At 45.6% G+C, this 22548-nt stretch overlaps 1 protein-coding gene across 9 annotated transcripts in view; it reads left to right on the top strand.

The window, feature by feature from the left end:
- Positions 1-22548, top strand: part of RNF220 (ring finger protein 220) — a 218842-nt gene that overhangs the window by 5558 nt on the left and 190736 nt on the right. For all 9 annotated transcript variants that reach the window (XM_023631348.2, XM_023631355.2, XM_023631352.2 and 6 more), the window contains exon 2: positions 1259-2000. In XM_023631348.2, the coding sequence (XP_023487116.1) occupies positions 1376-2000 (625 nt within the window). In that variant the 5' untranslated portion in view covers positions 1259-1375. The remainder of the gene's footprint in view (positions 1-1258; positions 2001-22548) is intronic.

The raw sequence follows: 22548 nt of genomic DNA, 5'->3' as shown, positions 1-22548 counted from the left end.
CATGACTCTCAATTTGAAGGATAAAATTTGTAGCATATGGTGATTTTTGGTTACACTTTGAGTTTCACTAGGTTTCTCTTTAGTGTATATTTTTGAAGCTAATAAGTCCTAGTATTCATCTTATATTATCCCGACTTGATATATAGTCCTTCTCCCACCCTCCCCCACCCCCATTCAAAATAAATTTGGGAACGGAATCAGTGGCTATGAAAACGTACAACCTAAATTTAAAAGGGAAATTGAAAGAAGTGTCTCCGAGCTCCAATTTGTTGCCGGGGCCTTTATGGGACATCAACTCTGACCAGGCCAATAAGCAGAGCAAAATAAGTCAGAAATTTTGTTAACATTTTGCTCTAAATGTTAATGGCAAATTCGAGGCTGTTTACAAATCTACTTAAGAGCCAGTACATTAGTAACTAAAATTACCAATCCGTTCTTTGCTGCCCCTGGAAGACAGACGCTTGTAGAGAACATATGCCAAAGGCACCCATTATGTTTTTAAATATTGTCAGAGACGCCAGGCATTTTATTGATGAAGGTTTTGTTCCTTCTCAGAAAAAGAGAGAGCCTGCGTGATTCGAGAGGAGTGTGTATCAAAAAGAATGCTGCCGTTGTTTCTTCGCATAGCACTTCTTTCTGGAAACGGTCTTAGATGATACGTGAAGATATGTGTTTATGTATGTGTCAATGTGTGTGATTTATCCACACGTAGAGTTTGTACCAACTAACATGTACAGATGTTCGTGGTCTAGATGTGCTTGATTTAGGGATTTGTCAGTATCAGGGCGTTGTTAGGGGAGATGAAGAAAGGATGCGTAAGTGGGGGGGGTCACATAGGTAGAACCTGGTCTCTGTTTGAACATCAGGCCTGCCATGAGTGGTCTGTGCAGGTGGAAGCCCTTTAAAATAGAGACCCCACCTAATCTACTGGGTGACTTGGCTTTCCAAAGCTCATTTGCTCAGGGAATATTGTATTTGGAGGTTTTATGATTTTTTTCCTTTGCTGGGCTCAAGCGCATTTCACCCGGAACGTGTAGGGACCAAAGTCAGCTACGCGTACATCACAGTAAGTTGTCTATTGATTTTCCTGAATGAAAATGGTCTGAGGCTGCTGCCCACTGGCTCCTAAAGCCTGTGGTGTCTCTTGCTCGAGCATCTGTAAGCCAGAAGGATGGTGTTTCGATCACTTGGGGTTTCCCTTTTTTTCCTCCTCCTGACCTTCCTCCTCCCTCTTTTTTTCTCTCTGCTGTTTCCACAGGTCTTAGAAGGGGATGATTCCCCAGTAATATTCCCTGCCCTGATCCCAGGTGCCGCTTGGCCTCCCTCCCAGGGAAGACTGCTTCTTGTGTGACGCCGGCCATAGAAAGAGACTCCAATGGACTTACACCGGGCAGCCTTCAAGATGGAGAACTCGTCCTACCTCCCCAACCCCCTGGCATCCCCAGCGCTGATGGTCCTGGCGTCCACGGCTGAGGCCAGCCGTGATGCTTCCATCCCTTGTCAGCAGCCACGACCCTTTGGTGTACCTGTCTCAGTAGACAAGGATGTGCATATTCCCTTCACCAACGGTTCCTATACCTTTGCCTCTATGTACCATCGGCAAGGTGGGGTGCCAGGCACTTTTGCCAATCGTGATTTTCCCCCTTCTTTACTACACCTCCACCCTCAGTTTGCTCCCCCAAATCTAGATTGCACCCCAATCAGTATGCTGAATCACAGTGGAGTGGGGGCTTTCCGTCCCTTTGCTTCCACTGAGGACCGAGAGAGTTATCAGTCAGCCTTCACGCCGGCCAAGCGACTTAAGAACTGCCATGACACCGAGTCTCCCCACTTGCGCTTCTCAGATGCAGATGGCAAGGAATATGACTTTGGGACACAGCTGCCATCTAGCTCCCCCGGTTCACTTAAGGTTGACGACACTGGGAAGAAGATTTTTGCTGTCTCTGGCCTCATTTCGGATCGGGAAGCCTCATCGAGCCCAGAGGATCGGAATGACAGATGTAAGTACTTCGGTGCGAGCCCTCCCCAGCCCGCAGTGAGCCCTGCCTTACAGTAGTGTTCAACAGGTCGGTGGCATTTTTCACGCTCCTGGTAATGGGAAGGGCCAACTACTTCCCGTTCGATAGCTGTGGAGTGCTAACATTTACTTGTCTCTTGTCAATGAGCATTGATAGTTTTGGTAGGAAATGTTTTTCTGAGGGTAGCCAGCGGCAAGTTGGCCTCTGCACCGCCTCTCTCCAGGGCATGATTGGCTTATTCTCTGGGGACTCTGGAGTGAAGGGGGTGCCACATGTGTAGTGGCATGAACGTCATTTCGTTAGACAGCGTAGGTTCCCAGGGAATTTGGGGGGCCTGAAAGAACTCCTCCATCCCTCCTCTCTGTGCTCTCCCCATTACGTTTCTCTGATCTCCGTATTATTTTTTAGCTTTTCCATTGTATCCCATCCAGCTGACTCCATACGATTTTATTTTCACAACTCTCAGCCCTTGTCCACATCAGGCTATTTTTCAGAGAAGGACAAAGGTGTCGTCAATCACCATAAAGCATTTCAAACAGCTGTGTTTTCCTTGCGATCGCAAGGCTAGAGAGCCGACTTCTCTTGGGATTTCACAGGTTTGCTGGATCCCTATCCTGAGGCTCACTTTTAGGACTAGACATGCTTGACCCGTGTGACTGCTCCATATTTGATGTTCACAACTATTATTAATTTCTGCTTATGGAACAGCTTTCTCATGTTCTCCAAGTGCCTTGTTGGGCCCTGGCTAGACTCACTAAGAGTTGGAACTAAACCTTTATGTGGAACTTGTGGATTAGGAGTGCTGAACTCTGCAATCTTCTCCTCTGATATAATCAGAAAATAATTGTGTTTTGAAGCTTTTGGGCTGTGGGTAGACAGAGCAGTTTTCTTCAAGCCTGGTGAGAATTTATGAACTGAGGGTGTTTTTCCACCCAACCCTTTGTTCTAAGATTTGCTTCATTTTATTTTCTTAAGAAAACTACATCCGAGGTTTGCTTTCCCCTCTTCTCTATTTTTTGTGCTCCCGTCCTCTCTATAACCACCAACACGAATGCCATTTTTTCTCTTCTCTTTATGATGCCGAGGAGAGTAATAGAGACATTGCAGCTCTCTCCCCTGTCGGCACTGCTTCCTTAGGCTGTCTCCTTGAATTAGGCACTGTGTTAACTTTCCTGCGCTAAAAGGCATCTGCCTAAACCCAGCGTACCTTTTCAATAAAAGTCATCATAAAATCAACCTGCCTTGTAAATCCATCGCTCTTTGGTTTTGAAATATGTTGTGAGTGTGTCTTTTATGTCAGCGTCTGTAAGCTGGAGACCTCCCCACTTAAGGGAGTAAGGCGGCTCTGTGACAGCACAGCTGCCCGTGTGGGCTCTCTCACTTGGCTTTGCCACCTTCTCCTTTTTTGTACAGCTGACACGCGCATGTGCGCACGCGCCCGCGCGCGTGTGTGTGTGTGTGCGCGTGTGTATGTGTTATGATCCTGCTTTTTGGATATACCTGCAGAACATGGATTGGCATTGTGTTGCTCTGTTTTATTTTAGTTTAGTTTAGTTTTCATTTGTCAGTATGCAAGTGATCAAGGCTAGCTGTAATCTGACCTCTGGCTAAAACAGCCCTAGGTTAGGGTGTGACAGATTCTGTTCCTTTTTGTCTCCAAATACAAGTTGAAAATGAAATCCTCTCAAAACTAATATGCAGCAAAGTAACATCTGGAGATCAAGATTCCTTTCTTCTCTCCTAACAAATCCAGCTTGTCTCCATTTTCCTATCTTTTTAGCCCAAACCTGTCTCAGACCCGCAGAGCAGGAGTAAGCTTGTTAGTCAAGTCAGAACCCATAGATGGGGATCTCCATTCCCCTCCGAGTGTCAAAGCCATAACTCTTCTGTTTGCCTGGGTTGCATTGTGTGGTGGTGCCATCCCCTATGGAGATGGATCCCTCACACAGGAATATGCCTGGGTGGAGAAAAATTAAATGAGTCTGTCTCCCAAAGTGAAATGGAATTCTGACCTTGAAATTAATGAGATTCTGATCAGAAGGGTGGGGAAACTTCTTTATTTGAAATTGTAGTGTTACATAAATTGGAGCCTTCTCCTCTTTTATTTGCTTAAAATATCCTCCCTTTAGAGAGTACTTTGTTGTCTCTTTTTTCTCTTACGCAAACATTAAACCTAAAGGCGGGTTTGTGAGTGTCGGATGTTTGTACACCCACGTTATTATCTAGAGTTGCGTTTGTGACTAATCTTTAACAAGAAACAAAGGTGCAAAGTGAAGAGGAGCCGGTTAGCCTGTGATAACCCTGGATCTGTGCTCCTTTCTCTTTCCCTTCCTTAGGTGGGGCAGCAGCCTTCACAGGGTGGTGCTGGGGAGCATTTGTGCTTGTGATTTTGAGTTTTTGGAAGGCACAAGAAACATTTTCCTGTAGGGAAAGGTTGAGGAGGCACTGTGACCAAGTCCGCTGCAGCTTTCTTGGCTCCTGTCATATGCCGACGTGTGTCGGGATATTTATGGTCTGTTTTATGTAAATACATATTTAAGGGCCGTTAGAAGGCCTGATTATTCCCACTAGATGCCTTTCAGGTCCTCCCTACAGAACCGTTTTGAAATAAGTAATATTTCTCAGATAATCGAGTGACAGTATACAGGACTGCTTCCAATGGGAGAGCTTGAGGGGTAGATGGGGCAGCGAGGGGGGTGGGGAGGCAAGAAGAGAGAGGATAGAGAGTGTTCAAAAGAGCAGAGTAGCAGCATTCAGAGGCTTCTGCCCAGATTGCCAAAATTAACCATGTATATTTTAATTTTTTAATTCTTAAAATGTAGAGTTAATTTCTAATGGCATTGACTCATTTTTCAGTCCTCTTCATATACATAAAATAAATTTGTCATAAAATGTAAAAAAATGTTTTAATTACGTTCAACAGTAAAACTCTTAAATAAGCATTTAGCTTTAGGGTTTTGTTTGCAGTAGGGGCGGGTGAGTGGGTGTGTGTGTGTGTGTGTGTGTCCCTTAGTGTAGAAGTTTTATGACTGAGTTTTAGGTCAATGAAAAATCAGTTTTACAATGGAAACACTGACAGTTTTTACTGTCGCAGCCACCCCCTGCTCACACACTGCATCCATATGCAGATATGTCCACATCTGAGAGCATTTGAAAGCAGGGCCTGCAGACATGGTATAATGCACACATGTTCTTTCCTTAAATCTGGGTACTGATAGCAGATTTGTGATTAAATATGCATTTTTGTAGAAAGAAATGTAGCTACTTGGGTAAAGTCTTCTCTCTCCTAGTAGATGAGTCCGGCTTGCTCGCCTGTTCATCTACCTGGCATCACAGGTGATCCCTAAGGTAGGTGTTGGGCTCTATGGAAAAAAAGAAGCCTTTACTCGACAGGACTGACTTATTTGCCCTGGAAAAGGGGAGAAGTATTTTGTGAGAAGCTGTTCGTGGAGGATGCATAATTCCCCAGGAAGGGGACTGAGGTAACTCCTGTTTATTGTCACCCCCTGAACCCATTTCCAAGGCTCCTTGTCCAGGGAAATGATGCTAAAATTTATGGACCAATTACGAATAGTCCACGTGTCTTACAGATGAAGTGTCTACAGATATGTTTCCCAGGGCTTTTAAAATAAACATCTCCTCATTAAGGAAACTTTACAACAAAAGGGAAGATAAGTATTGTCTGCTGCCTTGTGCTAGAATCTATACATTTATTACCCCCTTAGCACTCTGGCTCTGATCTCCTGCATTTCCTGCTTGTTCTCTGAGGGCCACCCCTGTTCCTAGATTCCCGCCTGGGTGACACAGTCTTTGGCCGGCCTCTCAGCCCAAATTGGAGTTGGCTAGTATGCATGCTCACCCCAGGGCTGAAAGGGACCACAACAGCCTGCGTGGAGTGATGACTGACCCTGCCTTCTGGCTCCCTTCAGGGGTGGGCACTGGGCACTGACCGTAAGTGGCCCTCTTTCCTTGGCCCTTCCCTGTGGTCGGGCAGATTCACAGGAAGGCAGGCAGGAAGCCAGGTTGCTCACAGCAGCTCCTGAATGTTCTATTTTGCTCTCATCTTTGATATGTTTGAAAAGTCATTCTGGGTCCCCAAAGCCCTGAGTAGGAGATGGTATTTTGTAATTTGAGATGTGTCTTTCTAAAGGAATGTATCATTGCAGACCCTATGTCCTAAGAATCGAATCAACTGAGCCCAGGTAGACCCAGGGCAGCCCAGAAGGAGGAGGGCCAGCTACATCATGGGGGTGAGGCGGGTTTTAGGAGGGCTCTGGGACTGGGGCAGGCAGGGACCCTAATCTAGGTTTTAAGGAGAATTGCTCTTGCTGGGGAGAATGTTTGGGGCAGTTCCCAGGTCACCAGACTGAACTCTTGGATTGTAGCTGGAGCAGATGACCAGTGTGAAAGGGTCAGCAAATCGCCAGAGCGAGATGGGTCAGGTGGTTTCCTCTGTACTGACTGCCCAGACCTAGCCTGATTGTCGCTCTCAGCTGCTCCCAGGGTGCTCCCGGAGTCCCTTTTCTCCTCCCCCTCCAGGGGGTAGGGGGTGGGGGCAAGAACTCCTGTGATGTGTGTGGTTGTTTCTGGTTGTTCACTCCTGACACAGTCCTGGAGACTCCTTTTCATGTTGCTGGGTTTAATTGTCTTGTTGGGATAAAGAAATGTTTGCACAGCTAAAGTGGGGCCGGGCTGGACGGGAGCAGTCCCTGATGGCTGCAGAGCCATCTGGCCTGGCTTGGCTTGGCTCGGCGCGCCGCTCGCCCGCCCGCCCGCCCGGCGGCTGGGCTCGCTCCCGCTCCCGCTCTGTTCCCCCGTCCTCGCTCCACGCCGCGCCGCTCTGGTCGGCGGCTGCCTCCTCGCACGGCCGGAATGCCTAATCACCATGGTGAGAAAACGGACACCGCAGCCGTCCTCCCTCCTCGCCTCGCGCCCTCCCTCCCATCAATTGTCATGCAGAAGTGATCCGGGCTGCCGTTTCCTCGCGGCCGCCAGCCAGCCCCTCGCCGCTCCCGGCAGAAGGGTGGCTGGTAATTGATCGTTTGGGGGAGGGGGCGCGGAGAGGCGGCCCGGGGGAGGAAGGACCACAGAGTGGGCACCGTTGGCTCACTTGAAAAGGACCCCTCAGCCTCCGCCGCCGAGATGGCGTTCAATTGGTTTCAGAAATGTTGGTGACCTCGCCGTCGCTCGGCCGGACTTGGAGGCGGCGGGAGAACTCGGGCGCTGTCCCTGGGCAGGGGAGCCCCGTGCGGCCGCGGGGACCCGAGCGCCGGCCTCGTCCCCCACCCCGCCCCGCCCCGCCCCGCCCTCCACGGCCCGCGCCCCCAGGTCGCACTAAGAACCGAGCCCTCAGTCCGTTTCCTGTACGTCGTCTGAGCCGCAGAGAGAGTGTGGGGACCGAGTGAGGGGTAGGGAGGGAGCGTGACCGGGGAGGGGGCACGCCCACGCGGATGTCGGGTGATGGGGGACCGGGCAGGAGGTGCAGGTGGGCGGGTGGCGGAGTGAGCAGGCGAGGGGAACACTGCGCGGGCGTACGGGGGTGGCCCCTGCGCGGGGAGGGGGCGTGGGGTCCGAGGCTGGGGGGAGGCGGCAGTGGGAGGAGGGAGTGGCGCGTTGATGAGGGGGGATGGACGCGTGTCCACACGCATCTGGATCTCGGTTTTCCCTGGGCGCCCGAAGACTTCGAGGTTTCTCCTGTAGATTCGAAATGTTTTCCCCGTCTTGCAGTTCAAATCTGCAAAACGTTCCGGGGAACGTTTCCCAAGTCCGGAGGTTCGCGAATCGGCAGGATGGCTGGTATTCGGGCGAGGCGAGTCGCGGTCGCCTCTGACGGTCGGAGGCTCACAGCCAGCACAGCGGGGCTCCTTAAAGTCCGGGCAATTTCTGGAACTCTTCCCACGGGAAGTTTTCCGGGGCTGCCTTCCGGTCAGCAGCCCCAGGTTGATTATTTGGTGGCCCTTTTTTGTTTGAAAACAAAAAACACACATTGTATCCAAATAACAAAAGTTTCTCTCCCTCCCCACCCCCCTTCCTCATGAGGCAGGGAAGAGGAAACTGAAAAATAGAATTATATTTTTATATTGGTTTTTCTTATTTTTAACCCTTATTAGCTACAGCCATCTGGTTGATAAATAGCACACGTTGAAATGTAGTCTTTGTAAATACTCGGGATTTGGTGTGACAATACTTTTAATAGAGTTAGATTTTTGTAATGGTTTTTCATATTTTTAACTCTTATTACATCCATCTGGTCAATAGATAGAGCACATGTTGGAATGTACTCTCTATAATTACTTGCGATTTGGAGTGATGATACATTTTATTGTGAAATCTACACGATTTTGACACCAAAATAACAATAATTTTTGGATTTGAGTATTCTCTTCCAACAGTTTAACACCATTTCTCGGTGTCCTTTTACCCCTTTAAAGAGAGATGAACTACAGACTTAAGAATAACTTACTGCTATGTAGTAGCTACAATGCCTTAAATTTTTTTAAAAAATACCATTTAAATTGTGGCATTTGTGGTTGAACACTAGAGTGTGTTTTTATCCTTTGTAACCTCAAAGTGTGTGCTACAGGATGGGAATTTGTAAATATCTCTTTCTTTGGGGCAAGGAAGAGAATTTTCCGCAAAGGAACTCTCACCTACTTCGTCTCTTACGCCTTTTCCAGGAAAAGATCCTGAATTGGGACTGTGAGTTTAGGCCTGGAGAAGTGATAGGCTGTGGTATGAATGAGGAAACCTGGTGGATGCTGAGTAAATAGGAGTCGTTCATCTCCTTCCAGGCTTACCTAATGCATCACACTTTTTTATTATCTTAATCACATTTTAGTTTTAGTGTTAAAAAAAATTTTTTTTCCCTTTGGTGCCAATCACATCAAAGAGTTCAGTATATGTTAGCTGAGTATTGAATACATTGATGGTGGTGATTATAATCTAATTTTTCCTCTACGTTTTCATCAATTTGCCGCCCTTCAGCATTGCGCTCGATAGTATCTATGAGACTGCTATCATGAAAGGGTAGAGGTTTGAGGAAAGAAAGAAAGAATTTACTGATGCCCTGAAGTTTGATAATGACAAAGGTATGTGGGGAGTTTTTCAAGACGTGTGCAATTACCTTTCTCAAATATAGACTTATTTTGTTGATTATTTTGGGTACTAAAATCTTCCATAACTTAAAAAATAATTTAAAATTTGCTCTTCTCTCCTAACTCTCTAGAAACCTAAGATTGGAATGTATTCCCTTCCCAAATGTTTTCCCACAGCGTTACATCCGCTATCGTGGAGTCCACAAATACGGATCTGCTTTTGGTGTGTATTTTAGAAAGAAAGTTCTTACCTACATCCTGGTTGAAGCTGGAGACACACAAATGATGTGGGGGTTTTGTAGACACATATAACCATCTGGCACTTCAGACATTTGACCGTCGGTTTTCTCTGTGGAATGCGTCTGATTGAAGATGACCTAGAGGAAATGAAAGTTGTGTTTTTGGAGGGAGACATGGTGCTGCGTCCAGTACATTCTGTGCAGCAGACGCGGAGCTTTAGGAACGTCTAGAGCTGCGTGTGTGAAGAAGGAACCTTTTGGTATAGTCTCATGAGAAATCAAGCCCAGTAAGCCTGAGTGTGACTCACCAGACGAGGGTTGTCTTTTTCTACTGAAATTCATTTGCAGGCTGAGACTTAGGGCTTTGCATCCATCTTAGAGGAGCAGACAGTCAGAAAGCTGTAGGGAGGGGACAAGGGCCAGCCCTGGAGAGACCTTCGCTTTATTTTCAGGTATATGATTCCCATTAAGGTGCCAGCTAATCCTATATTGCTCTCATTTGACCTCGCTTTTTGGGGTTTGATTTGAACTGAGTCAGAGTGGCCTAGCATAATAAATACCTGTTAGAGGAATAAATGCTGCATTTTCCCCTTTGAGTCTCAACTTGAAGGTGTTTCAGATCACAGGTCGGGGGCAATATAACATAGCAGTTAATGAGTTCAGCCTCTGGAGTAAAATCCTGACCCTTTAGCTTACTTGCTTTGTAACCCTGGGCAAATGACTTAACCTCTCTGGGCCTCAGTATTCTCACCTGTATAGTGGGAATTATACAATCTTAAAGGGTTGTTGTGAAGGACAGAATGAGATTAAATACACAGATAATGCTTGGAGTAGTTGCTAACTCATACTAAGTGCTCAATTCATAATGGCTGTTACTATTTCAAGGACAGTCCAGTGGCATAATCTTTATTGTTAGAAGCACTGACGTAGCCAAACACAGGGTCATTAACGGCTAGCGTGTATGTAGGATCCTTTCGTACACTCGGGCTTTATGGCAGTGTGGACAGAGGGAAGGAGAAAGGCTCAGAGCCCTTTTCTATGATAGCCAGCTGCTTCACCTCCCTCCATTTCTATCCTCCCACAAGGGTTAGCCCTGGTGTCCCTCTGACCTTTTTCTCCCCTTCATTTTATTTAGAAGAAAGGTAATATTAGAATTAAAGAAACTGAGTCTTTGGATCAGGAAGGGACTTGACTAGGGTGAGATGTCGGGGCAGTGGCCCAGGTCAGAGAATCCAAATCTCATCATCTTTTCTTATTCTGGGATTTTGTATTATCAGATATTGTGTGAAATAAAGGGGCCATTAGAATTTGTGTGTGGTGGAGATTTGGGCTCTATATAATCAGATTTGCTGTAATAGTATTTGGCTAGTATTAGAATTCACAGTCCCAGAGTCTCCAGCACGTCCTTAGATTTTAAGTTACACGGCACTTTTCCCCTCTTGCCTATGTGAGAGACATCTGTGAAGCTTCCCCCATCTGTGTGTGTCACGGTCCCACAGCATGATGGATTGTCTCTGCTTGGGGGAGGCTTAGGAAGGGGCTTGAAGGGGCCTTGTAGGTCAGGAGAGAAATACAGCAGCAGGACTGCGCTGGGGGGGCAGCTGGGGAGGGATTAGCAGGGGAAGGGGAGGGCAGGGCTGGGCGGGGCTGGGCCTCTTCCATAGTGTGCGGGCATTCTCCAAGGAGCGAAAGAGGGCTGTCCATTACCCTGAGCGCACAAATAAACTCAGTGTTTTTCTCTTTGTAGGAAGAAAGCCCCCGTGGGGCTTGGGAATGCTCGAGAATGACTCTGCAGTCAGTGGGAGTGGTGGGGAGGAAGAGGATGGGAGTGGGAAAGGCTGACCCTCTGCCTGAGGACTTTGGATTTAAGTCTGTCATTTGAATATGGTAGCTCATATTTGAAGAGTCTTCTGTTCACATATGTGTGTAGCAGAAACAGCCATTGGAGGCCAATTGTCTGATACCTCAGTCCCTAGCAGTTCCTTTATGGCTCCGTTTGAGAGGAGGGGTTCAGATCACTCACTGTTGGGGACAAAATGTCTCTGTAGGTCATAGAGCACCCACTTCTCCTCTCTCCCTATCACTAGTCCTTTCCACGTATGGACATAAAGGTGCATGGGAGGTGGGAAGGGAAATGCTGAACATGTTTAATTTTCAGTTTTTAAAGAAGGGAGGAAAGTCTGGGATTTAGGCCCAAATGCCAAAGCCATAGTTTCGAAGGAATTCTAGAAAAGGCAAGAGTTGGGTCTCAGAGGTGGAGAGAGGTAAGGGCAGTAGCCCCTGCTAGGTAAGAAGTAATCAGCAGGACTGCAGTGAGGGCCTAGGCTTTGGCTTCCTTCCTGAGCAGTAAAATTAAAAAAAAAAAAAAAGGTCCTTAGAACAACAAAAGTCTGGACGCATGGGCTTCCTTCCTGACGGGCCAACCTGGTGGGGCTTCATTCAGACTGAGCAGCAGTCAAGGCTGATTTACGGGTAAGAGATCCCAGACAGACGTGTGGGCTTAACCCTTTCCTAACCACGGAGATGCCCCATTGCGCATGCTGCCGTCTTCTTCCAGCCTCCCGTCATGGTGTGGGTAGCTTTTTATTGTCATTTTTTCTTTACTGAAAGGGAGTACCTGCTGCTGAAGGACCTAAGACCCTCTTCACGAAAAAGCTGGGTCTGTGAGAAGTTGACTGACTTGAAAGAGATTGTTCCATCAAGTCTATGACAGAGCTGGCATGGCGGCTTATGGGTGGTATAAGGCTCAGGCTCTTGGTGACATGATATTGACTTTGGAGTGTTGTATCCATCTTTGATCATGGGAAGTGCCTCCTGGAGTCTGTATTAGGGTGATCCCGTGAGCCTCAGTTATACCTCTATAAAATATTGGTCCTGCAGAAGGAATAGTACTGCTCCATCCTAGGTGTTTATTAGTGGCATTGTGGGTAAAACTATGGCAGAGTAAATGCGGCATGATTCAGTTTCCATCTTGACAGAGAGTATGATGCACTCACTAATTCATTTAATCAATCAACCGGTATTTACTGAGTACCTGGGGATACAGTAATGAGCAAGACAGATTATAGTCCCTGCCTTACTGGAGCAATTGCAGGATGTTGTGAAAAGTACTATAAAAGGGGAAGTATAAAACGCGTGGGATTAGAAGCACGAGCACCTAAGTTTGTCTGAGTCAGGGATAGCTTTCTGTGGCAAGTGACCTTTAAGCTGATATCTGAAAATCAAGGAGTTACTTATTCAAACATGCTAGGTGTGGCAGTTTGCTCTTCTGGACAAAGCATAGCATCTGAGAGTGGAAGAGAGAACTCCAGAGCTGCCACGGATTGCTCATGATAAAGTAAGAATAAGATTTCTCTGTGCCAGGGCCTGAGATCTGACCATGGATCTGTGTAGTACTTCACCCTAGAGCCAGGCTTTCTTGAGAATGTCCTTTTGGTGCTTATGTGGTTCTGAGCCCCAACATCGCATAGGGTCTTACTTTTAAAGTCACTTTCTAAAGATAAGTCACTGTAAAATACTTTCTGATGACATAGGATGTCTTAAGACCCATGAGCACCCAGAACCGTGCTTGGTACAGAGTAGACAGTCAGGAAATATTTGTTGAGTGAAGGAGGACTGTTACCCTGCTGATGTTTAGTGAGGTCGATCAAGGGCCCTGGTCTTTGTGCTAAAATTCATGTTCAGCTCTATACTTTGCCCTGCACAGAGACCTGATAGGTCTCAGAACCTAGAGTGCTCCTGGGCTGTTAAACTAAGCCACATAGCACCCAGGATTCTTGGCAGGATTTCTTGGCAAAGTTTCCTATGGGAGGTGCCTTACTCAAGCTTGACTTTCTTGAGGGAGGTTAGGCGTACATTGCCAAGACTATTGAAGATGGAAAAAAAGAAGGCAAAGCAAACCGTTGTTCCAGCCTGGCACACGTAGGCGTACTAAAAACAGTTCCTTCCAGCTGGGGCCTCGGGACTCTGCCATCTCTGTTGTGGTTTTCCTTCCCCTGGCCTCTTATCGTCATCATCGCTCTACGTCCACAGCATTTCCTGAGCTGTGTGTGGAGCGCTGTGTTCAGTGCTGTTTGCGGGAGAGTCAAAGAAGTAGGAGGCGATGCTTCCTCTTCTCGAGGGCCCGTGGTTAAGGTGAGTAGTTAGGATGTATGTATGAAAAAGAAATGATAAGCCGAAGTCACAGACAGTAAGGGCTCGGAGAGTTCAGGATAAGGAGTAATTTCCAAGGCTGGGTTTTTCGCTTGTGGTAGTGGTTGGTGGAGGAAGGGCAGGTTGGCGGTGGGTGGAGAATGTTATTTATAATGCAGATCCCCAGGGTCCACACCAGACCTCCCAATCAGAATCACAGGGAATGTGGCCTGGAAATCGGTCTATTTGGCACGTAGGTGATTCCTATGCTCCTTAAAGTTTGTGAATCGCTCACCTAGGGCGAGAGTCTCGAGAGAAGCTTTTACAGAGGAGTTTGGCCTTGGACGAGGGGGAGTTAGGACTAGGAGAGTAGAGAGGAAGAGGCTGGGATTCCACTGAGGAGCTCGGGAACGGTAAGCATGAAGACCCTTGGTCTGCTGACGACAATACCTTCTTCTCAGTCTCCTGTCATGAGAGGATCTATCCAGCTGCCTCTAGTTCCCGGCTTGGCCTTTGCTCCTCCTCAGGCTGTTTCCCTTTTTTCCCCTTATTGCTGATCAGCTGACTGGATATGCTCAGACCGCCCCTTTCTCAGTGCAACGTTGTGATCATGAGGTGGCCCAGCGGAGGGCTTCGCGGTGCTTAGCCAGATGTGAGGGAGGCCAGTGCGCGCTTTGCTCCTTGGGCCCTGGCCAGCTTGTCTTCTCACTGCTGTTATACTGCCCAGAAGGGGCTGCCAGCCTCCCCTCTTTGCTCCCCAGCCCTTAAGCTTTCTTCTTATGCTAAAAGGCTCATTTGTAAAGAAATAGGGTTGGGGGGTTAGGGGAATCTCTCTGTGGCAGAATTAGTCACCAACATCTGCAGACTGGCTCTCTGCTTCAATATTTAACCCTTCTGGGGACAGCTGCCAGAGGGTAGAAGGTTAAATGAACCGTGAAGAGGGGCGTGGTCCTCGTTCAGGTGGCTTCAGACAGTCGTACGCTAGAGGATGCTCTCGTCAACTTTGCTAATAGACTCAGGGGGTAGTGTCCTTTTCTCAGTATACTTTCCCTTTTGTAAACACTCATCACTTTGTGTTGTAATTATTTGCCTAATTGACCCTCCTCTGTGGGCCCATGTCTGTCTCCTTGTGTGACTCCAGTGTTTCTCCTCAGGTAGCACCTAGCTTAATAAACGTTGTTGTGAGAATAAGTGAGCCCAGGATCGCTGTTTCCTTGGCTGAGCTGTGCTGAGCAATGCCAGCTGGCTCCATCCACTTTGACATAGTCTGAAGGACCACACAGGGTCCTCCACAGGGCTGGGCACCTCCTGGCACATTTACAAGTGGGAAGCGATGACTAGAAATAGAGGTGTTGGGGACAGCTCAGTGGTAGGGCAGGAGCGCAGAGCTGAGCTCTGGCTTGTCATTCACTAGCTATGCAACTTTGGGTAAATCACTTTGTTTCTCTGAGCCCCAGCAACTCATAAAATGAGAGGTGGTGAATAATCCTTGCCCTACCTTACAGGGTTGTTGAATCAGAAAAGATAACATAGATGTGTTTTATAATCTGAAAGTGACCATATAAATGCCCCCACCCCCCACCACCATAGTTAACACACAGACAGTATATCTATCCCCTTCCAAGAACTTGTCTAAAGAGCAGAAGGGTTTTAGGAGACTAATGGAGTTTATGAAATACCTGAGTGTTCAACCTAGAGGGAGCCCTCTTACATGCCGTTTCATCCTTGGAGTTGGGCTCCAAAAGAGTCTGCATTCCCGGACACTGGCTGCAGAATTATTTCCCTAGGTGGTTTGGGACAAAAGTTTTGCAGACTTTTTGAGGATGTAGGCTGGCTGGCCACTTTCTATACAGATCTGTGACTTCTCAGCTGAAGTTTTCTTTTGCCAGATTCCCACTGAAAGGAATTTACCCTCTGCCTTTCTTCTCTGCAAAGTTCAGAGCACCTTTCTTTTTCGGTTTCCAGGGCCAGTGACTCTCTTCCTACTGTGTGGAGGGAAATGTTTTGGCTCTTCGGCATAATGCCTCGGCCTAAGGAATGATGGGCAGAATCGAGATGTAGAGGGCTTTCTGCCCCAGAGCCCTTTCCTCAGCGGCAAGAATAGCTACGCTCCACGCTCCACGGGCGGCTATGACAAGATGAAGAGGGCCGTGTCCGATTTGCAAGGATTTGGAAGGGCTTGCCCTTAGGCGAGATCTTTAGAAGGCAGAGCTGGGCCAGGCAGATTGGAAAGAGCAAGCATTTGAAAAAGGCTTTACTTGTACGGTAAACTTCATTGTGTGATTATTTAATAGACCATTAACAAGCAGATTCATTAACAAGATCTTAATTAACAAGTTCCAGGGTTATTCCTCCAACTTCCCAGGGGAACTGTTCTCCTCCTATTTAGTCCCAGAGACTTCCTATCCTCCTTAAACTAACCATACCAGATGCATTTAAATTCAGCCTTTTTATTGCAAGTGAAACGACTGTGGGCAAAGGCAGGAGCAGAGCGCCACCCCTCATAAGAATAGCTACCACCTTTTGAGAGCTTTCTATGTGCCAGCCACTATTCTGAGTGCTTTACAGGTAGTCATTTATTTAATCCTCGTAAAATCCCTATGAGATAGGTGTTGTTATTATCTCTATTTTACACATGAGGAAACTGAGGCACGGAGCATTTAAGTAATGTGCCCATTGCCACAAAAGCAAGGAATAGCAGAGCTGTGATTCACGCTGAGGCAGTCTGGCTCCAGAATCTTTGGGAAGGAGGAAAACTCCAAGAGAGGGAGGATATGGGTCAGATTCATGAGATAACAAGAATAAGAACAGTTATTTCTGTCTGCTCACTCTGTGCCAGACCCTGTTCTCAGCATCTCATGTATGCATGTCAGGCTGTGTCCACACTCAGAGAAACTGTGGGAGTCTTGTAGTGAGGCAGCCCTTAGGACAATCTGTTTTGGCCCACTTACAACGCTTTGTCACCCTACCTGCACTGTGAGTTCCTTAGGGTGGGGACTATATCTTATTCATCTCTGTTCCCAGTATCCAGTGCATTGCCTGGAACTTGGTAGTTATGATCTCAAAAAAAAAAAAGTTTGTCAAACGTCCTCTTGATGGGAGGGGGAAAGGTAATTTGGCACCTGCTGACTCCTCCTGCTCTTCGTGGTGCGGTGTCTGCCTTTGGGATGCTCAGCACTTCATGCATATAGTGGTTCAAGAAGAGCTAACTCAGTGAGACAGGATAGATGCTTCTAGTCTTTCTGGGCCTCAGTTTCCTCAGGGTCAACTGAGACAATCTCCTAGATTGTTATAAGGATTAAGTGAGTTATGTAAAATACAAATAAAATCTTAAGAACAGTGCCTGGCACAAAGTAAGCCTTCAATCCATGTTAGCTATAATCCCCATTACGAGGGCTTGGGCACAGATTTGAAGTCTCTTGAACCAGGTTCTTCCCCCGCCTTTATTCTTGATTACATTACAGGGACAGTGACTCTGGCGAGCCCTGAGCTCTTATGGGTTTGTGCAATTTGTGACAGGTCTTTCTATAGCAGAAAAAAATTCCTGATTGGTATTAAGGAGCTGGCACCTGTAATCTTGTCCTTTCTTCTTGGCTCTAGTTCAAGGGAGGCTGGAGCAAGGATGACTAGAGCTCACCTGATGATTCCCCTTTTTAACTACTAAAAGGCATAGGGAGGAGATAACTAGAATTCTACACTGAACTCCTACCTGGGGAAGGACAGTGAGCCATCAGGCTTTATTTTGGGATAAAGAGCTTGGTTAGTCTTGTTCCTGGCCTCTCCCTTGCCAGCCACTCAGATAGCAAGGCTGTGGACTCTTTGCCAGCTATGTTAGGGGAGAAGATAAGGAAGTGGCAGAATGCCAGAGTCATTGGGAAACTTGAGCTAGGAAGGAACTGTTGCAGGTTGCCTTATTTTTCTTATTTTCTAATTTCTAATTTTTTTTCTTATTTTCTAATTTCTTACATGTGTTTTCTCCTTTATCCTAAGGAAAAAAATTACTTTTTTCCCTATTCAGATTCTCATCCCATCTGTACATTCTGCAAATGCTCTTATCCTCGATCTCCATTTGAAGACTTACAAGAGCGTCCCTTCTCATGGCTGGCTACTGTTGCTCCCACTCCAGCATCCACCCCCTGCCCCATCATCTTTAGTTAATGAGAGATGCTTATAAGCCCCCAAACTGGCCTCCCTCTCCCCAACTTAGCATCCTTGTATTCTTTCTAAGTAGCTTGGCCATAATATCACTTTCTTTAGCGGCATTCTAACTTCTAAGAAGCTTAATAGGCAAGGAGATTGTGGGGTCTTTGACTTTCTCTGAGCCTCAGCCCTAAGTGGTTTATTCTATTAAGCTGATTCGTGGTGGTGGATAGAGCTTTGCTGGATAAGAAGTTGGGGGCGGAGTGGGGGGTTGCAGTTAGAGGAACAGGCTACTTTCACTCCCTCTTCTACTGTGCCCCACCCTCCAACCCATTCCTGCCCTGTGATTCTGTTTTTAGAGCTCAGGAATGAAGGGAGTGGTGATGGAGCTAAAGAAGTTTTCTTAGAGGACTTAAGAAGTTGGCTTTTTTTCTTTTCTGAGCTGCACTTTGCTCCTCACCTCTGCCCTCCCTGCCCATTTGTTCCTGCTCTTCAATCAGCCACTTTTTGATTTTTCCTTCCTATCTTTCCTTCCGCCCCTAGTTTTGCCTCGACTCCAATTCTAGCTACAGTAAAAAAAAAAAAAAAAGTAATGAATAAAAATTATGAACTATTGATTCAAAAGGAGAAAACCCAGGTGTGGAATATAGAAAAAAAGTAACAGATTGAATTCTAACAAAGGAAACAATGCAGAATTCTTCCCGATGTTTTTTTCTTCAGAGTTATGCCACGATGAATTTATTCTTTCTGATATTTTGACCCAGATTAAAGGTTTTCAGGCTTCCCTATTAGCATTCTCACTTGGTTCAGGAGGGCCAGCAGGTTGGGAGAGCGGGGGAAGAGTGTCTGGTTTTTATTGAATCATGGTGAGCTGCAGAGAAACTATAAGAGAAATTTGTGAGCAGGAAAAATGAGGTAGTTGGAGAAATAAGGGAAGGGAATCAAGAGTGTGAGGGTAGAAAAAAAATGCAGGACAATCTTGGCAGAGAAGGCAGGAAGAAAACCAAAAGGGACCAGAGAGCTAAAAAGAAGGAAAGAATTCCTAGAGACGATGGAAATTTGAAGCATTTCAAGGAATTATGAATACTTTGATGACGTGCTCATTGTTGACGAAGGTGTGGGGAAACAGGGCCCTGTAGACATGGTTGGTGGCAGTGTGGAGTGGTGTGGTTTCTTTGGAGGGCAATTTGGCGATTTCTATCTATGAAAATTTTAAATGCAAATATCCTTTGATGGGATTCAACTATAAGAATTTATCCTACGTATATTTGCTCAAGAACATAAAGATGTATGTACTTTACAGTGTTATCTGTAATTTGAAAAAGCAGACGCAATCTAAAAGTATATTGATAGGGAGTTGGTAGAATAAATTATGATACATCTATATAATAGAATTCTATGTAGTGGTTTTAAATGAGTTAGGGCCATATGTGCTTATATATAAAACAAGATACAGAGAAACATATGACCACTTTGTATAGAAAAGAAGATACATACATACATGTATCCTTATATATGCATATAAAACTTTTGGAAGGGTACAGAAAAAATTGTGAATGTAGATTCCTTTGAGGAGAACATAAAATAAAAAGCATTACTCCTACTTTCCATCCTAGTCATACTCTTCGAAGGAATCATACTCCTAGGGAGAAAAAGGAAAAATAAAATCTTTAAAAAAAATTTAAAAATAAATAACAAAGATTAAATCTTGGAGAGATGAATTGCTAAGATTGAATGAGACCTCTAGTTCTAGAACTAATTACTAATTGATCCTGTTTCTTCCAAATGGCCAAGTGGGATGGGGTGTATAGTCACAATTGCTGAGAAAGTGATTTTTTGTTTGTTTGTTTACAAAGTTAGTTTTCTTCTCTGAATTAGTTTGTAAAAAGGTTAAGTAATGGTTATTTCAGTTTCACTATCCAAAAAGTACAGACTGGTCAGGGAGCTATATAGTGAAGGGAGTTTAAAAATGAAAGAGACTTAAAGGTGGTCAAATTCTTGCTACTTTCTTCAAGCAAGCAAGATGGGGTGGACAGAGAGCAGATGTGAGGGGTAAGCGGAATCCCGTTTAACCAGCTCTGTTTGTGGCCATTTCTATGAGATTTTCCCCACAAGTTGGCACTATGGACAAATAGGAGCAGGCCACAAGTCTTCATCCCTAGCCATCCTCTCAGTGGGATCTCTTCCCTCCTCATGCATCGTTGGGGCTGGTGGTGACCATTGGCTGAGTTCTTTGCAGGATTAGGGTCTAGAGAACACAGACCTGCCATTGGTTCAATATGGTCTGTGCTGATCTATCTTTCCACCTCTGATAGTAAGAAATTGTTAAGACCAAGTATAAGAAATTTTCCCTTTGAGTTAATTTACATCCCAGCCAAAGGAAGGCAAACTTTGTTTTACCTTCCCATGTAGTGGAGGGAGATCTCTAGGCCCTGCTCCCAGGTGACCCTGGCACCCAGCTCAGAGGTGTGAGCCTCTCCAGTACTGGATACAACTGAGGACTTCATCCTTCTTGGAAATGCCCCTCCCTTGGCTTCTGGAACTTTATACTCCCATTGTTCTTCTCCTGCTTCTTCTTCTTGTCTGTTCCTGTAATACCGTTTCCCCGTATTACAGCACTTAAAATTTTTTTATTGTGATAGAGAGTGAAGTGTGCACTGATGGAGGCAGCAGGGTGCTATGTTATTCTGTAGAGGAATTTTAAATCAATCAACTAAAATTTGGTCTACTTTTTAATACCACCGTGTGCTGGCAATGCTAAACAATGTCAGCTATAAAATATTTCTCCCCGAAAATATCTTTTGCTCGTCTAATTTCTAAAAAATTTTTATGGTTACTCTTGAGTTTTAATATTAGGTATCTAAGTTTCAAGTCAGCACGTTTAGTATTATTTATTCTTTAATAAATATTGTATTCTATCAGGAAGAATTCTATAAGGAGATCTTCCAGTTATACCGGAGGCCCTGACATCTGCAGACTCCATTCACTTCGAGAGTAGGTGCCCAACAGTTCAGAAACAGTTGAGCTCCCTGAGGGCACAGTTTCTATCTCCACCTCCTGAGATACTGCACATTCCTGCATGTGAACAGTAGATTCAAAATAATGAGATCATATTACTTGTAAAGATGAAAAAACAAATTGTTATTTCAATTCTGCCATTCTTTAATTGTGTTTAAATTTTGAAACACTGAAAGAAACTGTGAACTTCAAGTGTGACATTTTGGTTCGGTATGTGCAAATTTTATTTTGTCTAGTTGATAGTTTATTAAATTACAGTATCTTTAAAAATACATTCTTGTTAAATTGTTAATCGTGTATGTTAAAACTAAAGAATTAATTAAGAAAATGATATGACTGATTGTGACATTATTTATTTGTCATAAAAAAATGATCCACTGTGACAAAAATGCCCAGTACACTCCTAGAGTGATGCTGGAATTGAAGTATGAGTGAGGAGCAGGTGACAGCCACCTAAGGGTTTGGGGAAAGGGCATCTTGGCACATTTCAGGAGCAGACAGGTCTGAGGGCTGGGATGGAGTGAATTTGGGGAATGCGGCAGTGGGTGAAATGGAGAGGGGCCAGACCCCTGTGAATCTTTCAAACCACAGAGAGTTTGGATCTTATTCTAGGTGCAACGGGAAGCCGCAGAGTGTTTTAAACAGGGAGAAGTACCATGTTGCGATTTATAATTTAAAATGATTACTCCAGCTGCTGCTTGAATAACAGATTGGAGCCGAGAAAGTGTTAGTAATAGAAGACCATTGTAAAAAGGCCATTGCAGAAGTCAGTGAGGAGGAAGGAATAGTGTCTGATACTTTTTGAAATATCCACAATGCCTTTCCCATAGTAGTTAGTAAATACTAAATGAATATGTTTATAAAAACACTAAGTGCCTTAAAAAGAACCCCAAACTGCAGTAGAGTAGGTGCTGAACAACATGGTGTTAAGCCAAGAACACTGACATCGGAGTTCAACAGATTGGGCTTTCGCTGCAGCTCTTGTGCTTACCAGCTGTGCCACTTTGCAGCACGTGACTTAAACTCTTTGAGCCTCGGTTTCCTTGTCTTCAAAATGGGAATGAGCTGACACACCTTTTGTGTTTTATTGAACAAATGAGATAATGTATTTATAGCATGTTCCATGGAAGCCACTCGATGAATGGTGCCTCTTATGGTCAGCAGGACAGGAGATAGTGGTCCAGGAAGCTTTGAAGTGGTTACGGCCACGGGGAACAAGGCATCCGGTGTTCCCTAGGATGTCAGGAACTCTTTGGACTTTTTCACAATGGAGATTCTGTCTCCTGAATCCAAACTTTTGCTGGCCTTTGAGTAGGTGGATTTTTGAGTCTAAAGAGGAAGAAATATAAGAAGAGAGCTTTGGGAAGAGAAAGAGTTCCAGTATTGTCTCTCAGCTCAGTTCTCCCCCTGATTTTAGGAGGAGTCAAATCTCCCATCTCTTCATTTCCAAGACGAACAGTGAAGTCCTAAGATATGTGCTTCCTTCACACACAAAGTAGCTACTCCCCGAAGCAGGTTTCCAGTTTTCTCTGCAAAAAGCTCCCTGGGGCCCAGGGAGCTCTAGTCTTATTCCTAGTTAAATGCCTTGAATAAGGATGCAATCATAGCTGTTTGGCTCTGTAAATCGTTCGACCCTCCCTAGAGCGGCCCGGCCCGGGCCTCTGGGGCCCCAGCAGTGACCATTCTGAATCTGTGAGGATGAGGTGGAGCTGGAGACGACTGTTATGTTTAGTGGGGAAATAGCTCCGTCTTTGGAGGTGATATATTTTCTTCTTAAGGTTTTCTTGTCGAGATGTATGTGTGTGAGTGAAAGAGAGAGAATAAAAAGAAAGAGAAAAAAAGGCCCAACAGTGTACAAAAACTGTTGGCACAAAGGCCAGGGGAAGCACTTGCAAGGGAAAACAAGGA

This window comes from Equus caballus, chromosome 2 (assembly GCF_041296265.1).
Source record: "Equus caballus isolate H_3958 breed thoroughbred chromosome 2, TB-T2T, whole genome shotgun sequence".
Classification (NCBI taxonomy): Eukaryota; Metazoa; Chordata; class Mammalia; order Perissodactyla; family Equidae; genus Equus; species Equus caballus.
This window is presented reverse-complemented; position numbering and strand designations above follow the sequence as displayed.